This window comes from Vitis vinifera, chromosome 18 (assembly GCF_030704535.1).
Source record: "Vitis vinifera cultivar Pinot Noir 40024 chromosome 18, ASM3070453v1".
In the NCBI taxonomy this organism is placed as follows: Eukaryota; Viridiplantae; Streptophyta; class Magnoliopsida; order Vitales; family Vitaceae; genus Vitis; species Vitis vinifera.
The window spans coordinates 16,350,939-16,368,579 of NC_081822.1; the positions used below are offsets into that span (position 1 = coordinate 16,350,939).

General features: G+C 41.3%; 2 protein-coding genes across 2 annotated transcripts; one reads left to right on the plus strand and one right to left on the minus strand.

Annotated features, from left to right (window-relative positions):
- Positions 1-5,731: 5,731 nt before the first annotated feature.
- Positions 5,732-8,189, minus strand: LOC132253102 (uncharacterized). The gene is made up of 6 exons (XM_059734494.1): positions 7,869-8,189; positions 7,725-7,811; positions 7,308-7,623; positions 6,787-7,158; positions 6,319-6,600; positions 5,732-6,258 (listed from the first exon to the last, which is right to left on the minus strand). The coding sequence occupies exons 1-6, from the start codon at positions 8,187-8,189 to the stop codon at positions 5,732-5,734; spliced, it is 1,905 nt and encodes a 634-aa protein (XP_059590477.1).
- Positions 8,190-9,067: 878 nt separating this feature from the next.
- On the plus strand, positions 9,068-11,871 carry LOC132253103 (uncharacterized). The gene is made up of 7 exons (XM_059734496.1): positions 9,068-9,219; positions 9,251-9,513; positions 9,635-9,769; positions 9,883-10,842; positions 10,950-11,501; positions 11,581-11,735; positions 11,863-11,871. The coding sequence occupies exons 1-7, from the start codon at positions 9,068-9,070 to the stop codon at positions 11,869-11,871; spliced, it is 2,226 nt and encodes a 741-aa protein (XP_059590479.1).
- The last annotated feature ends 5,770 nt before the right edge of the window (positions 11,872-17,641 follow it).

Sequence of the window (17,641 nt, forward strand, 5' to 3'; positions counted from 1 at the left end):
TTTCCAATCGTGATACTGCTACCATCATTGTTAATGTTATTTTTACCGTCACCGTCATCGTCACCCTTGCCGTTACCATTACAGTCACCATCACCGTTATTTTTACGGTTACCATTATCGTCCCCATTACTTTCCCAACTACCATCATAGTCAACGTTGCCATCATCATTACAGTCACCATCACTGTTACCGATACAGTTACCGTTACTGTTTCCATTACTATCACTGTCACTGTTACCGATGCTATCACCGTTATCGTCATTGTTACCGTCTCCATTACCGTCATCAATACCGTTACTGTCACTATTATCGTCACCGTGACAGTTACCATTACCGTTATCGTGAATGTTACCGTTACCATTATCATTATCATTATCATCACCGTTACCATTATCGTCACTATTACCATCACTTTCACCGTTACCGTCATCGTTACAGATACCATCACTGTTACTATTACCATTATCGTAATCGTTAGCATTACCGTCACTACTATTGTCATCATTTCCGTTATTATTTTTGTTATTATTACTACTGTTTTCGTTACCATTATCGTTATTGTTACCGTTACTGTCACCTTTACCGTCATCGTTATAGTCAATGTCACCGTTATTATCACCGTTACCGCCACTGTTACCGTTTCAGTCACTATTACCGTTACAGTTACCGTCACCATTATTGTTACCGTCACCGTTACCTTTACCGTTACCGTCATCGTTATTGTTACCGTTATCGTCATCGTTATAGTCATCGTTATCGTTATCGTTACGGTTAACGTCATCGTTACTGTTACCGCTATCGTCAATGTTATCATTACCATCTGTTATATCGTTACCGTCATTATTATTGTCATCGTTACTTTCATTGTTACCATCACTGTTACCGTCACCCTTACCATTACCATTATCGTCACTGTTATTGTCATCGTTATCGTCATCATTACCGTTACCGTTACCATTACCATTATCAATACTATTATCATCACCGTTATCGTCATCGTCATTGTTACCATTACCCTCCCCGTTACCGTTATTGTCACTGTTACCATCATCGTTATCGTCAGTGTTATTATTACGGTTACCGTCACTGTTACTATTACCGTTACCGTTACCGTCAGTGTTACCGTCACCATCACCATTACCATCACCGTTACCATTACCATTACAGTTACGGTTACTGTCCCCGTTACTATTACCATTACCTTTATCATCATCATTAACGTTACCGTCATCATCACTATTACCATTACCGTTACAATCCGCAATATTGCTACTATTACTGTTATCGTTATCGTTACCGTCACCATCACTGTCATCTTTACCATTACCATTACAGTCACCGTCATTACTATTTTTACTATTACCATGACTGTCATCTTAACCATTATCATCACTATTACTTTAACCATTATTGTCACCGTCACTGTTACCAATACCGTTACCATCACTTTCACCGTTACCGTTATCATTACCATTACTTCAACGTTACTGTTTTCGTTATTGTTATTGTCACCATTACCATCACCGTTACTATCACCATCACTGTTATCGTCACCGTTACCATCATTATTACTGTCACTGTTACCGTTACCATTACCCTCACCGTTACAGTCACCGTTACCGTTATCGTTACCGTTACCATTATTGTTACTGTTACCGTCACCATTACCGTCACCATTACTGTCACCATTACGGTCATTGTTATCGGTTAGCATTATCGTTATCGTTACAGTTACTATCACCGTTATCGCCACCGCTACCGTTACCGTTATCGTTACCGTTACCATTCGCAATACTGCAACCATCACCGTCACCGGTATCATTACCGTCACTGTCACCGTTACCATTACAGTCACCATCACTGTTATTTTTACTGTTACTGTTACTATCATCTTAACCTTTATCGTCACTGTTACTTTCACCGTTATTATCATCATCATCGTCACCGTTACCGTCACTGTTACCGTTATCGTCACTGTTACTATCACCGTGACCGTCATCATTACAGTTATCGATATCGTCACTATTATCGTAACCGATACCGTCACTATTACCGTTACCATTACCGTTACCATTATCGTTATCGTTACCGTTATCGTTATCGTCACTGTTACCATCACTTTTACCGTTATCGTCACCGTTACCGATTATGTCACCCATACCGTCACTATTACCATTACCGTTACCGTCACTATTATTGTCATCGTTATTGTTACTGTTTCCCTTATTGTTATCGTCATCGTTACCGTCTCTATTACCGTTACCATTATCATTACCGTTACTGTTACCATTATCGTTACCATTACCGTTACCATTACCATTATCGTTACCGTTATCATCACCATTATTGTTACCATTATCGTCATAATTATTATCACCGTTACCATCACCGTCATCGTTACCGTTACCATTACCATCACTGTTTCTATCATCATTAACGTTATTGTCATCGTTATTATCACCGTTACTGTCATCGGCTATTCATAGCAACTGGAGCCTTGAGCTCTTGTTCGAGAGTCGTTCATGTCAACCATAAGCCTTAGTTGTTCATAGTATCTACAACGCTGAGCCTATGATCTGTATTATTTCATGTCATTGACAGCATTAAGTTGTTCATAGCATCAAGAGCCTTGAGCTTACTACCCAAAGTCGTTCATCTCAATCATAGCTCGAAGTTATTCATAGCATCTAGAGCCCTGAGTTCTGGACCTAGAGTACCTAATGTCTTCTACAACCTTGAGCTATTAATAGCATCTAGAGCCTTAAGCTCAAGACCTGGAGTTGTTCATGTCAACCATAGCCTTGAGAAGTTCATAACATCGAGAGCCTTGAACTCACAACCTGAAGTCTTTCATGTCATCAACAACCGTAAGTTGTGCATAGCATTTAGAGCCCTGAGCTCATGACTTGGAGTCTTGCTTGTTAATCACAATCCTATGTTGTTCATAGAATTTAGAGGCCTGAGCTAATGAACCGAAGTCATTCATCTTATCCACAACCCTAAGTTGTTAATAGCATTTACAAGCCTGAGCTCACAACCCAGAGTCATTCATGTCAACCATGGATTTTAGCAGTTCATATCATCTAGAAGCTTCAACTCATGATGTAGAATCATTCATATCATCCACAGCTTTAAGCAGTTCATAGTGTCTAGAGGCTTAAGCTAATGTGATCCTGAGTCGTTCATATCATCCACAACTCTAAGCTTTTTATAGCATCTAGAGCTTTGGTCTCACGACCTAGAGTAGCTCATGTCATCCATAGCCCAGAGCTATTCATAGCATTTAGAGCCTTAAGCTCATAATTTAGAGTCATTCATGTCAATCACAATCTTGAGCTGTTCATATTACCTAGAGCCCTGAGCTCTCGACCTAGAGTCTTTCATGTCATCGAAAACCCAAACCTCTGTATAGCATTTAGAGTCCTCAGCTCATGACCCAAAGTCTTTCTAGTCATTGATAAACTTAAGTTATGCATAACTTCTAGAGCCTTAAGCTCGCGACTAGGAGTCTTTTATGTCAACCATAGGCTTGAGCTCTTCATAGAATCTAGAGGCATGAGCCCGTGACCCAAAGTCGTTCATGTCATCCACAACCTTAACTTGTTAGTAGCATCTAGAGCCTTTAGCTCACTACCCAAAGTCATTCATGTTAATTGTCGCCCTGAGTTGTTCATAGTGTCTAGAGCCCTGAGCTCACGACCTAGAGTCATTCATATCTTCCACAACCATGAGCAGTTCATAGCATCTAGTGGCTTGAGCTCATGACACGGAATCGTTCAAATCATCCACAACCTAGAGTGGTTCATAGCATTTACAGGCCTAAGCTCATGGGATCCTAAGTCGTTCATATCATTCACAACCCTAAGTTGTTCATACCTTCTAGAGCCCTAAGCTCAAGACCCAGAGTCTTTCATGTCAACCACTACCTTGAGTTGTTCATAATATCTAAAGCTTTAAGCTCATAACCCGGAGTTGGTCATGTCATCCATAGCCTTGAGTTGTTGAGAGCATCTAGTGCTTTGAGCTCACGACCCGGAGACGTTTATGTCATCCACAGCCTTGAGCTTTTCATAGCATCTAGAGCCTTAAGATCACAACTTCGAGCCGTTCATGTCTTCCATAGCTCTGAGTAGTTCATAGCATCTAGAGGCTTGAGCTTAGGAAGTAGAATCGTTCATATCATCCACAACCCTAAGTGATTCGTAACATCTAGAGGATTGAGCTCATGGGATCCTAACCCATTCATATCATCCACAACTCTGAGCTATTCATAGCATCCAAAGCCCTAAGCTCACGACCCAGAGTAGCTCATGTCATCCACAGCCCTGAGTTGTTCATAGCATCTAGATCCTTGAGCTCACGACTTAGAATCATTCACGTCAACCATAATCCTGAGTTGTAGTACCATAACTATTACTGTCACCGTCATCGTTACAATTACCATTATTGTCACCGTCATTGTTACCGTATTCATAATAGTTAAAGTGACCATTACCGTGACAGTTACCATTATCATCACCGTTACTGTAACCGTTACCGTTATCGTCACCATAACCATGACTGTAACCGTTACAGTCACCGTCACCTCACTGTCACCATTACCGGTACAATTACTGTCAAAGTCACCATTACCGTCATAGTAACCGTTACCGTAACCGCAACCGTAACAGTTACCGTAACCGCAACCATACCGTTACCGTAACCGCAACCGTAACCGTTACCGTAACTGTTACCGTCACTGTTACCGTCACCGTTACCGCTTCCATTATAGTTACTATTATCGTCATCGTTACCGTCACCGTTACTGTTACCGTCACTTTTATCATTACCTTTATCATTACCATTATTTTTACTGTCACAGTTATAGTTACCGTTATCGTAACCATTACCGTCATCTTTATTGTGACCGTTATCGTGATTGTGACCGTTACCATCACTATTATCATAACCGTCACTATTACCATTACCGTCATCGTTACCGTGATCGTGACTGTTATCGTGACCATTTTCGTCACCGTTATTGTTACTGTGATCGTGACCATTTTCGTCACCGTTATCATTACCATTACTATTACCATTACCGTTAATGTTACCGTCACCGTTACTGTGATCGATACCATTACTCTCATCATTACTATGACTGTTACCGATACAGTGACCATTACCATCACCATTACTATGACCGTCACCGTCACCGTTACCGTCCATTATCGTTACAGTCATCATCACTGTCACTATCACTATTATCGTTATTGATTTTGTTATTGTTACCATCATCGTTACTCTTACCATTCTCGTTACCATTATCGTGATCGTTACCATAACCGTTACCATCACCGTTACCATTATCGTCACCATTACCGTCACCGTCACCGTTACCATCACTGTTTCAATCACCCTGACCATCACCATTACCGTGACTATTACCTTTACCATTAATGACCGTCACTGTTACTGTGATCATTACTATTACCGTCATCGTTATCGTTATTATCACCGTAACCAATACCATCACCGTCACCGTTATCGTTACCGTTACTGTCACCGTAACCAATACGATCATCGTCACCGTAATTGTTACCATAATCATTACTATCACCATCAATTACCATTATTGTCACCTTCACCGTAACCATAACCGTTAAAGTGACCGTTACCGTGACAGTTACCATTATCTTGATCGTTACTATAACCATTACCGTTACCATCATCGTAACCGTTACCGTCATTGTCACCTCACTGTCACCGTTTCCATTACAATCATAGTCACTATTACCGTTACCATCACCGTAACCATTACAGTAACCGTAACCGTTATCGTCACCGTTACCATCATCGTTACCGTAACCGTTACTGTTACAGTTACCTTTACCATTATCGTAATTTTTACCATTACCATTATAGTTACAATTATAGTAGCCATTACCATCACCATAACCATTACTGTCACCATTACCATCACAGTTGCTGTGACCGTTATTGTGACCGTGACACCGTTACCATTACCATTACCGTCACCGTGACCGTTTTCGTCACCGTTATCATTACCCTTACCCTTACCATTACCGTTACCGTTACCATTACCGTTACTATTATCATCACTATTACCATTGCAGTAACCGTCACTGTTACCGTTACCATTATCATCACCGTTACGATTATTATTACCGTTACCATTACCATCACCATTATCGTTACCGTCATCGTTACTGTTACCGTTACTATTACCGTCATTGTTACTGTTACCTTTATCGTTACCTTAATTTTTACCATCACCGTTACAGTTATAGTTATAGTAGCCATTACCGTTACCATTACCGTCACCATAACCATTACTGTCACCATTATCGTCACAGTTATTGTGACTGTTATCGTGACCGTGACTGTTACCATCACCATTACTATAACCGTCACTATTACCATTACCCTCACCATTACCGTGACCGTGACCGTTTTTGTCACCGTTATCGTTACCATTACCATTACCGTTACTATTACCATCGTAGTAACCGTCACTGTTATCGTTATCGTTATCATCACCATTACCATTATTATTACTATTACCGTTATCGTCACCATTATCGTTTTCGTAATCGTGAACTTTATCGTCATCATTACAGTTATGGTGACCGTCCCCGTTACCGTTACCATCATCATTACCATCACCATTACCATTACAGTTACCGTTACCGTCACCATTACCGTCATTGTGACCGTCACCGTTACCATCACCATCACAATCACCATTACCGTTACCATCACCATTACTGTTACTATCATTGTTACCGTCATCGTTACCATTACTATCACTGTTACCGTTACTATCATCGTTACCGTCATTATTACCATCAACGTCACTGTTATCATTACCAACACCGTTATCGTTATCGTTACCGTTACCATTACTACTATCGTTTTCGATACAAGTATCGTCACCATTACAATGACCGTTACCATCATCATCACCGTAACTGTTACCATAACCGTTACCATCACCGTTACAATTATAATTATTGTCACCGTGACCGTTACGATTATCGTTACCGTAACCATAACCATTAAAGTGACTGTTACCATGAAAGTTATAATTATCGTCACTGTTACTATAACCGTTACCGTTACCGTTACCGTCACTGTAACCATTACCGTCACCATCACCTCACTGTCACCTTTATCGTTACCATTGTTGTCATAGTCACCATTACCATTATTGTCATCGTAACCATTACCGTAACCGTTACCATCACCGTCACCATTTCCATCACCGTTACCGTTTCCATTACCGTTACTATTATTATTATCATTACCATCACCGTTATCGTTACTGTTAGCGTCACTGTTACTGTTACCTTTACCATTACCGTTATTTTTACCGTCATCATTGTTACCGTTATTGTTACCATTATCGTCACTGTTATCGTCAATATCGCCATTACCATCACTGTTGCCATTACCATCATTGTTATCATTACCGTCATCGTAATCGTGATCGTTATCGTCACCATTACCGTTACCATGACCGTGATCGTTACCATTTCCATCACTATTACTATTACCGTTAAAGTTATCATCACTGTTACTATTACCGTCAACGTCACTATTACCGTTACCGTCACCGTTTCCCTTATCATCACTGTTACCGTTACTGTCACCGTTATCAATACCGTCACCGTTATCATTATCGTTACCGTTACCATTACCATTATCGTTACGGTCCAGGATACCTTTATCTTCACCGTTAACGTCAACGTCACGGTAACTGTTACCATAACCGTTACCGTCAACGTTACAATCACCGTTACTGTTACCGTCTTTGTTACCATCACCGTTATCGTTACCGTTACCGTTACCGTTATAGTGATTGTTACCGTAACCGTTACCATCATCGTTACTATCACCGTTACCGTCATCGTTACCTTGACCGTGATTGTTACTGTAACCGTCATTGTTACCATCACCGTGACCGTCATAGTTATCGCCACCCTCACCGTCACCGTCACCGTTACCATCATTCTTTCAATCACCGTTACCGTGACTATTACCGTTACCATTACTGTTACTATTACCGTCACCTTTACAATAAGCATTACTATTATTGTCATCATTATCGTTAATGTCACCGTAACTAATATCGTCACCATTATCGTCACCGTGAATGTGACCATTACTGTGACCGCAATCATTACCATCACATTACCGTCACCATTACCATCACCGTCACCATCACCGTTATCGTCACTGATACCATTATCATTACTCTCATCATTCTATGACTGGTATTGATATAGTGACCGTTACCGTCACCATTACCATGACCGTGACAGTTACTGTCACTATTACTGTTACCATTACAGTCATTATAATTGTCACCATCATCGTCACCGTTATTGTTACTGTTACCATTACCGTGACCATCACTGTAATCGCCATTACTGTCACTGTCACCGTTACTGTCACTGTTGTTGTTACCATCACCGTCACCATTATCATCACCGTGACCGTTACCATTACAGTTACCGTTACCGTCACTATTACCGTAATCATCACCATTATCGTTATAGTTATCATTTCCATTACTGTTACCGTCACCGTTACCGTTACCATGATTGTGTACGTTATCATCACCATTACCGTTACCGTGACCGTCCCCATTACCATTACCATCACAGTTATCGTCCCTATTATCGTCACCGTTATCGTTACCGTTACCGTCACTAGTACCGTAACCGTCACTGTTACTATTACCATTACTGTTACTGTCACCGTTATTGTCACCGTAACAATTACCGTTACCGTTAATATTACCGTCACCGTTACTGTGATCGTTACCATTACCGTTATAGTGATCGTCACCACTATCACTACGGTAATGGTGACGATGACGGTAACGGTGACGATGACAGTAACGGTGATGGTGACGGTGACGATAACAATAACAGTAATGATGACGGTAACGGTCATGGTCACGGTAACAGTAATGGTGACAATAACATTCACGATTACGATAACAGTAATGGTAACGGTGACGGTAATGGTAACGGTAACGGTAATGGTAACGGTAACGGTAATGGTAACGATTACGGTGATGATAACGATAAAAGTAACAGTGACGCTAACGGTGACGGTAATGGTAACGGTAACAGTCACAGTAACTGTCACGGTCACGGTGATGGAAACGGTGATGGTGACGGTGGCGATAACTATGACGGTAATGTCTTGGTAACGGTGACGATAACGATGATGGTAACAGTTCTAGTGACGGTAACAGTAACGGTCATGGTCACGGTAACGATAACGGTTACAATAACGGTGACGATAACAATAATGAAAACGATTATGGTAAAGATAATGCTAACGATGACAGTAATGGTAAAGGTGACGGTGACAGTAATGGTTATGGTAACAGTTGCGGTGACGATGACGGTGACGATAACAGTATCGAAGATAGTAACAGTAATGGTAATGGTAACAATAATGATAACGGTGTGGGTAATGATAACGGTGACGGTAACGGTAACGGTAATGGTGACTGTGATGGTGATGGTAACGGTGACGGTCACGGTAACGGTAATGGTGACAATAACATTCACGATTACGATAACAGTAATGGTAACAGTGATGGTAATGGTAACAGTGACAGTTATGGTAACGGTTACGGTGATGATAACGATAAAAGTAACAGTGACGCACGGTGACGGTAATGGTAACGGTAACTGTCACGGTCACGGTGATGGAAACGGTGATGGTGACGGTGGCGATAACTATGACGGTAACGTCTTGGTAATGGTGACGGTAACGGTGATGGTAACAGTTCTAGTGACGGTAACGGTAACGGTTACAATAACGGTGATGGTAACAATAATAAAAATGATTATGGTAAAGATAATGCTAACGATGACGGTAACGGTAAAGGTGACGGTGACAATAATGGTTATGGTAACAGTTACGGTGATGGTGACGGTAACCGTCATTGTAACGGTGACGATAACAGTATCGAAGATAGTAACAGTAATGGTAATGGTAACAATAACGATAACGGTGTGGGTAATAATAACGATGACGGTAACGGTAACGGTGACATTGATAGTAATGGTGATAGTAACAGTAACGATAACGGTAATGGTGACTGTGATGGTGATGGTAACGGTGACGGTCATGGTAATAGTGATGGTAATAGTGAGGGTAACGGTTTTGGCAATGGTAATGGTAACAATGACGGTGATGGTGATAGTTGCGGTAATGGTCCTGGTGATGGTTACGGTAACGGTCATAGTCACGGTCAAGGTAACTGTAACAGTAACGGTCATGGTAACTATAACGGTAACGGTCACGGTAATTGTAACGATAACGGTCACAGTCATGGTTACGATAACAATGATGGTAGCGGTAACGATTATAGTGATGGTGACCGTTACTATAACGGTTGCAGTAACGATTATGGTAAGAGTTGTGGTGACAGTAATGGTAACAATAGCGGTGATCGTAACGATAACAGTAACTATAATGGTAACAGTAATGGTAACGGTAACAATAATGGTAACAGCAACGATGACAATAACGGTGACGGTGATAGAAACGGTGACGATAACAGTGACAGAGACAATAATGGTAACGATGATGATTACGGTAACGGTAATGGTGATAGTGACGGTGACGGTAACGGTTACGGTGATGGTAAAGGTTACGATGACAATGACACTAAAGATAACATTAATGGTGACGGTGATGATGACCGTAACGGTCACAGCCACGGTGACGGTAATGGTAACAATAGCGGCCACGATCACGGTAACAATGATGGTAACAGTGATAGTGGCGATAAAAATCACAATCACGGTGATGGTAACGGTGACTATGACGGTGATGGTGATGGTAACGGTAACGGTGATGGTAATGGTAACGGTAATGGTGATGGGAAAAGTAAGAGTAACAATAAAGGCAGCGATTAGGTTACGGTGACTGTAACGGTGACAGTAACAGTGACAATGACAGTAACGGTGAAGGTGACAGCTACGACAATGGTTACGGTAACGGTAACAGTAACGGTAACAATAATGGTGATGGTGACCGTAATGGTAAATGTAAGGATGATGGTGACGACGGTGACAATAACAGTAGCAGTAATAGTGACGGTAACGGTGACTGTTACGATAATGGAGATAGTAACAACCATGATCACAATAATGGTAACAGTAACGGTGACGATAACTATGACTGTGATGATGGTAACAATAACGGCAACGGTAACGGTAGTGAAAACGTAAATGGAAATAATAACGGTAACAGTAAAGGTAACGATAATAGTGATGGTAACGGTAATGGTTATAGTAACGATGATGATAATGGTGACGAAAACGGTTACGGTAATGATGATAGTGACGGTAACGGTGATGGCGATGGTAACGATGACGGTAGCGGTTATGATGATGGTAAGGGTGACGGTGACGGTAATGGTAACGATGACGGTAGCGGTTACGATGACGGTAAGGGTGACGGTAACGGTAACGGTGATGGTAACGGTTACGATGACGGTAACGGTTAAGATGACGGTAACGGTGATGGTAACTGTTACGGTGACAGTAACGGTGATGGTAATGGTTACAGTGACGATAACGCTAATGGATACGGTGGCGGTAATAGTTATGGTGGCGATAATGGTAATGGTAACGGTTACGATGACGGTAACGATAACGAAAAGGGTTATAGTGACAGTAACGGTAACGATAATGGTGACGGTAACGTTTACGGTGATGGTAACGATAACGGTGATGGTCATGGTAATTGTGACGATAACAGTAACGATAACGGTGATGGTAACAGTAACGATGATAGTAACGGTTATGGTGATGGTAATGATTATAGTTACGATGATGATAATAGTGACGAAAACGGTTATGGTAACGGTGATGGTGATAGTAACAGTGACAGTAAAGGTAACGATGATAATAACGGTCACGGTCACGGTTACGATGACGGTAACAGTGACTAACGGTTATAGTGACGGTGATGATGACAGTAACGGTGACGTTTACAGTGACTGTAATAGTAACAATTACGGTGACAGTAATGTTTATGGTGATGGTAACGGTAACGGTCATAGTAATTGGGACGATAACAATAAATGTAATGGTAACGGTTACAATGACAGTAATGGTAAATCTGATAGTGACATTACCGGTGATGGTAATAGTTACGATGACAGTAATGGTTACAATGATGGTAACAGTGACAATAACGGTTACGGTGACAGTAATAGTAATGGTAACGGTTACGATGACGGTAACGGTGACGGTAACGATTATAGTGATAGTAACAGTAACGGTTATAATGACGATAACGTTTACGGTGATGTAACGGTAACGATGACAGTCATGGTAATTGTGACAGTAACAGTAACGGTAATGGTAATGGTAACAGTGACGGTAACATTTACAGTGACGGTAATGGTTACGGTAATGGTTGCAATGACGGTAATGGCAATGGTGACGGTGACAGTGACGGTAACGATTACGCTCATGGTAATTATAACAGTAGCAATAGCGATAATGGTAATAGTAACAGTTACGGTGACGGTGACGGTAACGCTGACGGTGATAGTAATGGTGACGGTAACGGTTACAATAATGGTAATGGCAACGGTAATGGTAATGGTGAGGGTGACGATTACAGTTGCGGTGATGGTCCCAGTGATAGTTATGATAACGGTCACTGTCATTATAACGGTAACTATAGGGGTAATGGTCATGGTCATGGTTACGATAAAAGTGAAGGTAATAGTGACGATAACGATAACGGTGACTGTAACGGTTACAGTAACAATTACGGTAACGGGGATGGTAACGGTTATGGTAACGGTTACGTTAACAATTACGGTAACGGTTATGGTAACAGTTGTGGTGACGGTAATGGTAACAATAGCGGTGGTAGTAACGATAACAGTACAATCACGGTAACTATAACGGTAACAGTAACAGTAATGGTAACAATAATGGTAATAGCAACGATGAGGATTATGGTGACGGTGACAGTGACGGTAACGGTGATAGAGACGATAACGGTAATGGTGAAGGTAATGATCATGGTCACGGTTCAATGACGATGACACTAAAGATAACGTTAATGGTGACGGTGACGATAGCGATAATGGTCAGAGTCACGATGACGGTAATGGTCACAGTCACGGTAACAATGATTGTAATTGCAACAGTGGCGGTAACGGTCACAGTCACGGTGATGGTAACGGTGATGATGACGATAACGGTCACGGTCATAGTTACGATGACGGTCACAATGACTGTAACGGTGACAATGGCAGTAACGGTCACAATCATAGTGATGGTAACAGTGACGGTGACAATGATGGTAACGGTCAAGGTAACGGTTACGGTGGTGATGACACTAAAGATAACGGTAATGGTCACAATCACGGTGACGGTAACGGTCACGGTGGCGATAACGGTCACAGTCACGGTGACGGTAACGGTCACGATGGCGGTAACGGTCATAGTCACGGTGATGATAACGGTCATGGTCACGGTGACGGTAATGGTGACGGGAAAAGTAATAGTAAAAATAATGGTAACGATTATGGTTACGGTTATCGTGACTGTAACGGTGACGGTAATGGTGAAGGTGACAGGTACGATAATTGTTACGATGATGGTAACAGTAACGATAACAATAACGGTGACGGTGATCGTAACGGTAAAGGTAAGGATGATGTTGACGGTGACTATAATAGTAACGATAATAGTGACGGTAATGATAATGGTGTTGGTAACGACCACGATCATGGCAACAATGACCGTAATGATGGCTGTGATGATAATCGTAACGATAACGGCAATGGTAACAGTAACGAAAACGGTAACAGTAATAATAACGGTAACGTTAAAGGTAATGATAACAGTGATGGTAATGGTAATGGTAATAGTAATGATGACTGTAACAATGATTAGAAGTGATGGAAACGGTTATGATGAAGGTAACGGTGATGGTAATGGTGACAATAATGGTTACGATGATGGTAAGAATAACGATTACAGTTACGGTGATGGTTATGATGACAGTAACGATTATGGTAACGGTAACTATTACGATAATGGTAATAGTAATGGTAACAGTGCTGATAATGGTAATGGTAATAGTGACGGTTACTAAGATGGTAACGGTGACAGTAATGGTAACGATAACGGTGATGATAATGGTAATGGTAACGATGATAGTGATGATAATGGTGACGGTGACGGTGATGGTGACAGTGAAGGTGACAGTAACAGTGACGGTAACGGTAACAATAACGATAACAATTACAGTGATGGTCACAGTAACGATAACGATAACAATATCGGTGATGGTGACGGTGACAGTGACGATGACTGTAATGATAACAATGATTGTGACAATAACGATGACGGTCACGGTAATGGTGACGATCACTGTATCGGTAATAGTCATAGTAATCATGAGAGTAACGGTAACGGTGACAATGACAGTAACAGCTATGGTAATAATTACGGTAACGATGACAGTAACGACTATGGTAATAATTACGGTGACGATGACGGTAACGATCACAGTAATGGTGACGATAACAATATCGAAGATGGTAACAGTAATGATAATGGTAATGATAATGGTGACGTTGACTGTAATAGTGACAGTAACGGTGACGGTAACGGTAATGGTGACTGTGATGGTGACAGTAATGGTGACGGTAATGGTAACGGTGACAATAATGGTAACAATAACGGTGATGGTGATGATAACGTGTGATTACGGTAATAGTAACGGTGATGGTAATGGTAACGGTGACGGCAATCGTAATGGGGACGGTAACAGTAACGATGATGATAATGGTAATGGTAACAGTGACGGTAACGATGATGGTAATGGTAACAGTTGTGGCAACGGTTATGGTGATGGTGACGGTAACGACCACGGTGATGGTAACGGTGATAGTGATAGTAATGGCGATTACGGTGATGGTCTCGGTACCGGTAATGGTAACAATAATGGTGACAGTGATGGTGACAGTGACAAAGACTGGTGACGATTACTATAACGGTAACTATAACAGTGACGGTAATTGTGATGGTAATGGTCACTGTATCGGTAACAGTCGTAGTAATGACAAGAGTAACGGTAACGCTAATGGTATCAGTGACAGTAATGGTGATGGTGACGGTGACAGTAATGTGACAGTAACGGTCACGATCACAATAACGGTCACATTGACGGTGACAATAACGGTAACGATGACGGTAATAGTAACAGTGACGGTAATAATAACAATTATGGTAACGGTAATAATCACGGTAACAGTGATGGTCACGGTGATGGTAACGGTGATGGTGATAGTGAGGGTGGTGATAACTGTGATGGTCATGTTGACAGTGATAGTTACGGTAGCGGTCATGGTCAAGGTAACGATGACCATAACATTGATGGTAACGGTAATGGTGATGGTAATCATTATGGTAACGATCACGATAACTGTAACGGTTAGAGTAACGGTACCGATGACTGTAGTAACAGAAACAATAACGGTAACGGTGATGCTAAAAGAGACGGTAATGGTAACAGTGACGGTAACGGTTATGGTAACAGTTTCGGTGACGGTGACGGTAAAGGTCACGAAAATGGTGAAGATAAAAGGATCGCGGATGGTAACAGTAACGATAACGATAATGGTGATGGTATTGATAATGGTGACAGTAACGGTAACGATGATGGTAAGTGTAACAGTGACGTTCACGGTAACAGTGACAGTAACGATAATGGCGATGATAAATATGATGGTAACTTTAACGATAACAGTGATGGTGACAGAAATGGTAACGGTAGCAGTGACGGTAAAGGTAACGATAACAGTGACGATAACGGTAACAATGATGGTAACGATGATGTTGACGATAATAGTGATGATATTAGTGACAGTAACGGTAACAATGACGATAACGGTAAGGGTGACAATAATTTTCATGATGACGGTAACGATGATGGTAATGTTGATGATAACGGTGATTGTTATGGTAACGGTGATGATTACGGTGACAGTGATGGTAACGATGACGGTAACAATGATTGTAACGGTGATAGTGACAGTAACAATAACGATAACGATGACAGTAATGGTTACGATTGCGGTTACGGAAACGGTTACAATTGCGATTACGATTACAGTTATGGTGACGGTAATGGTTTCGATGACGGTAATGGTTATAGTGACGGTAACGGTTACAGTGATGGTAACACTGATAGTAATGGTTATAATAACGGTAACGATTACGATAACAGTGACAGTAACGGTTACAATAACGATTACGGTAATGGTTATCGTAACGGTTACAGTAACGGTAACACTTACGATAACGGTAATGGTGACTATAACAGAAATTATAATGATGATGGTAACGGTAATAGAAACGGTGATAGTAACGGTAATGGTAAGGGTGACAATGACGGTGACGGTAAACGTGATGGTTACGGTAACAGTAACAATAATGGTAACGATAACGGTAACGGTAATTGTGATGATAACAGTAATGGTAATGGTAATGGTAACGGTGACGGTAACTGTAATAGTAACGGTGACGGTAATGGTTACAGTGACGATAACAGTAACAGTGACGGTGATAGTAATGGTAATGGTAAGGGTGACAATGACGGTGACGGTAAACGTGATGGTGACGGTGACAGTAATGGTGACGGTAACAGTAACGGGGATGGTAACGGAGACGGTAATTGTAACGGTTACAGTGACGGTAACGATTACGGTGACAGTGATGGTGATGATAATAGTGACAGCAATGGTTATAATAACGGTAAAGGTTATGGTAACAGTGACGGTAATGGTTACGATAACAATTACGATAATGGTTATAGTAATGGTAACACTAATTGTAACAGTTACGATAATGGTTACTGGAACGGTAATGGTGTCGATAACATTGACGGTAATAGTATCGATAATGGTGACGATAACAGAAACGATAACGGTGACGGTAACGGTAATAAAACAGTAACAGGGAAGGTGATGGTAATGGCGATAGTAACGTTACGGTTACAATAATGGTGACGGTGACAGTAATGGTAACGATAACGGTCCGGGTAATTGTTATGGTAATAGTAACGGTAATGGTAACGATAGCGATGATGGTAACGGTAACGATAATTGTGATGGTAACAATAACAGTAACGGTAATGGTAACGGTAACGGTAATGGTGACGGTAACGGTGAAAGTAACGGCCACTATCACGGTCATAGTAATGCTGACGGTAACGGTGATGCTGACGGTAATGGTGACTGTAACGGTTATGGTGACGATAATGGTAACAGTGACTGTAACAGTAACGGTAACGATAACGGTGACAATGACGGTGACAGTGGTAATAACATTCACGGTTACAATGATAGTAACGATGACAATAATGGTAATGGTAACGACGACGATAACAGTTATAATAACGGGTACGATAACGATTATGGTAACGGTTACGATGACTGTAACGGTAAAAGCAACGGTAACGGTAACAGTGATGGTGACAGTAAGGATAACGGTAATGATCATTGTAATTGTGACGGTAATAATAATGGTAATGGTAACAATAATGGTAGCAGTAACGATGACGGTAACGG

What these genes read in the sequence shown, in the direction of transcription:
- LOC132253102 (XM_059734494.1), bottom strand. Translation starts at nt 8,189, where the DNA reads ATGGTAATGATTGCGGTCACAGTAATGGTCACATTCACGGTGACGATA. An exon ending in TAGTAATGGTAACGATGACG is followed by an intron (nt 6,601 to 6,786) that starts GTAACAATGATA and finishes ATGACGATAAAG; the next exon opens with TTCACGATTACGAAAACGAT. An exon ending in CAGTAATGGTTATGGTGACG is followed by an intron (nt 6,259 to 6,318) that starts GTAATGGTAACG and finishes GTAAAAATTAAG; the next exon opens with GTAACGATAAAGGTAACAGT.
- LOC132253103 (XM_059734496.1), top strand. Translation starts at nt 9,068, where the DNA reads ATGGTAACGATTACGGTGATGATAACGATAAAAGTAACAGTGACGCTA. An exon ending in TGATAACGGTGACGGTAACG is followed by an intron (nt 9,514 to 9,634) that starts GTAACGGTAATG and finishes TAATGGTAACAG; the next exon opens with TGACAGTTATGGTAACGGTT. An exon ending in CGGTAAGGGTGACGGTAACG is followed by an intron (nt 11,502 to 11,580) that starts GTAACGGTGATG and finishes TTACGGTGACAG; the next exon opens with TAACGGTGATGGTAATGGTT.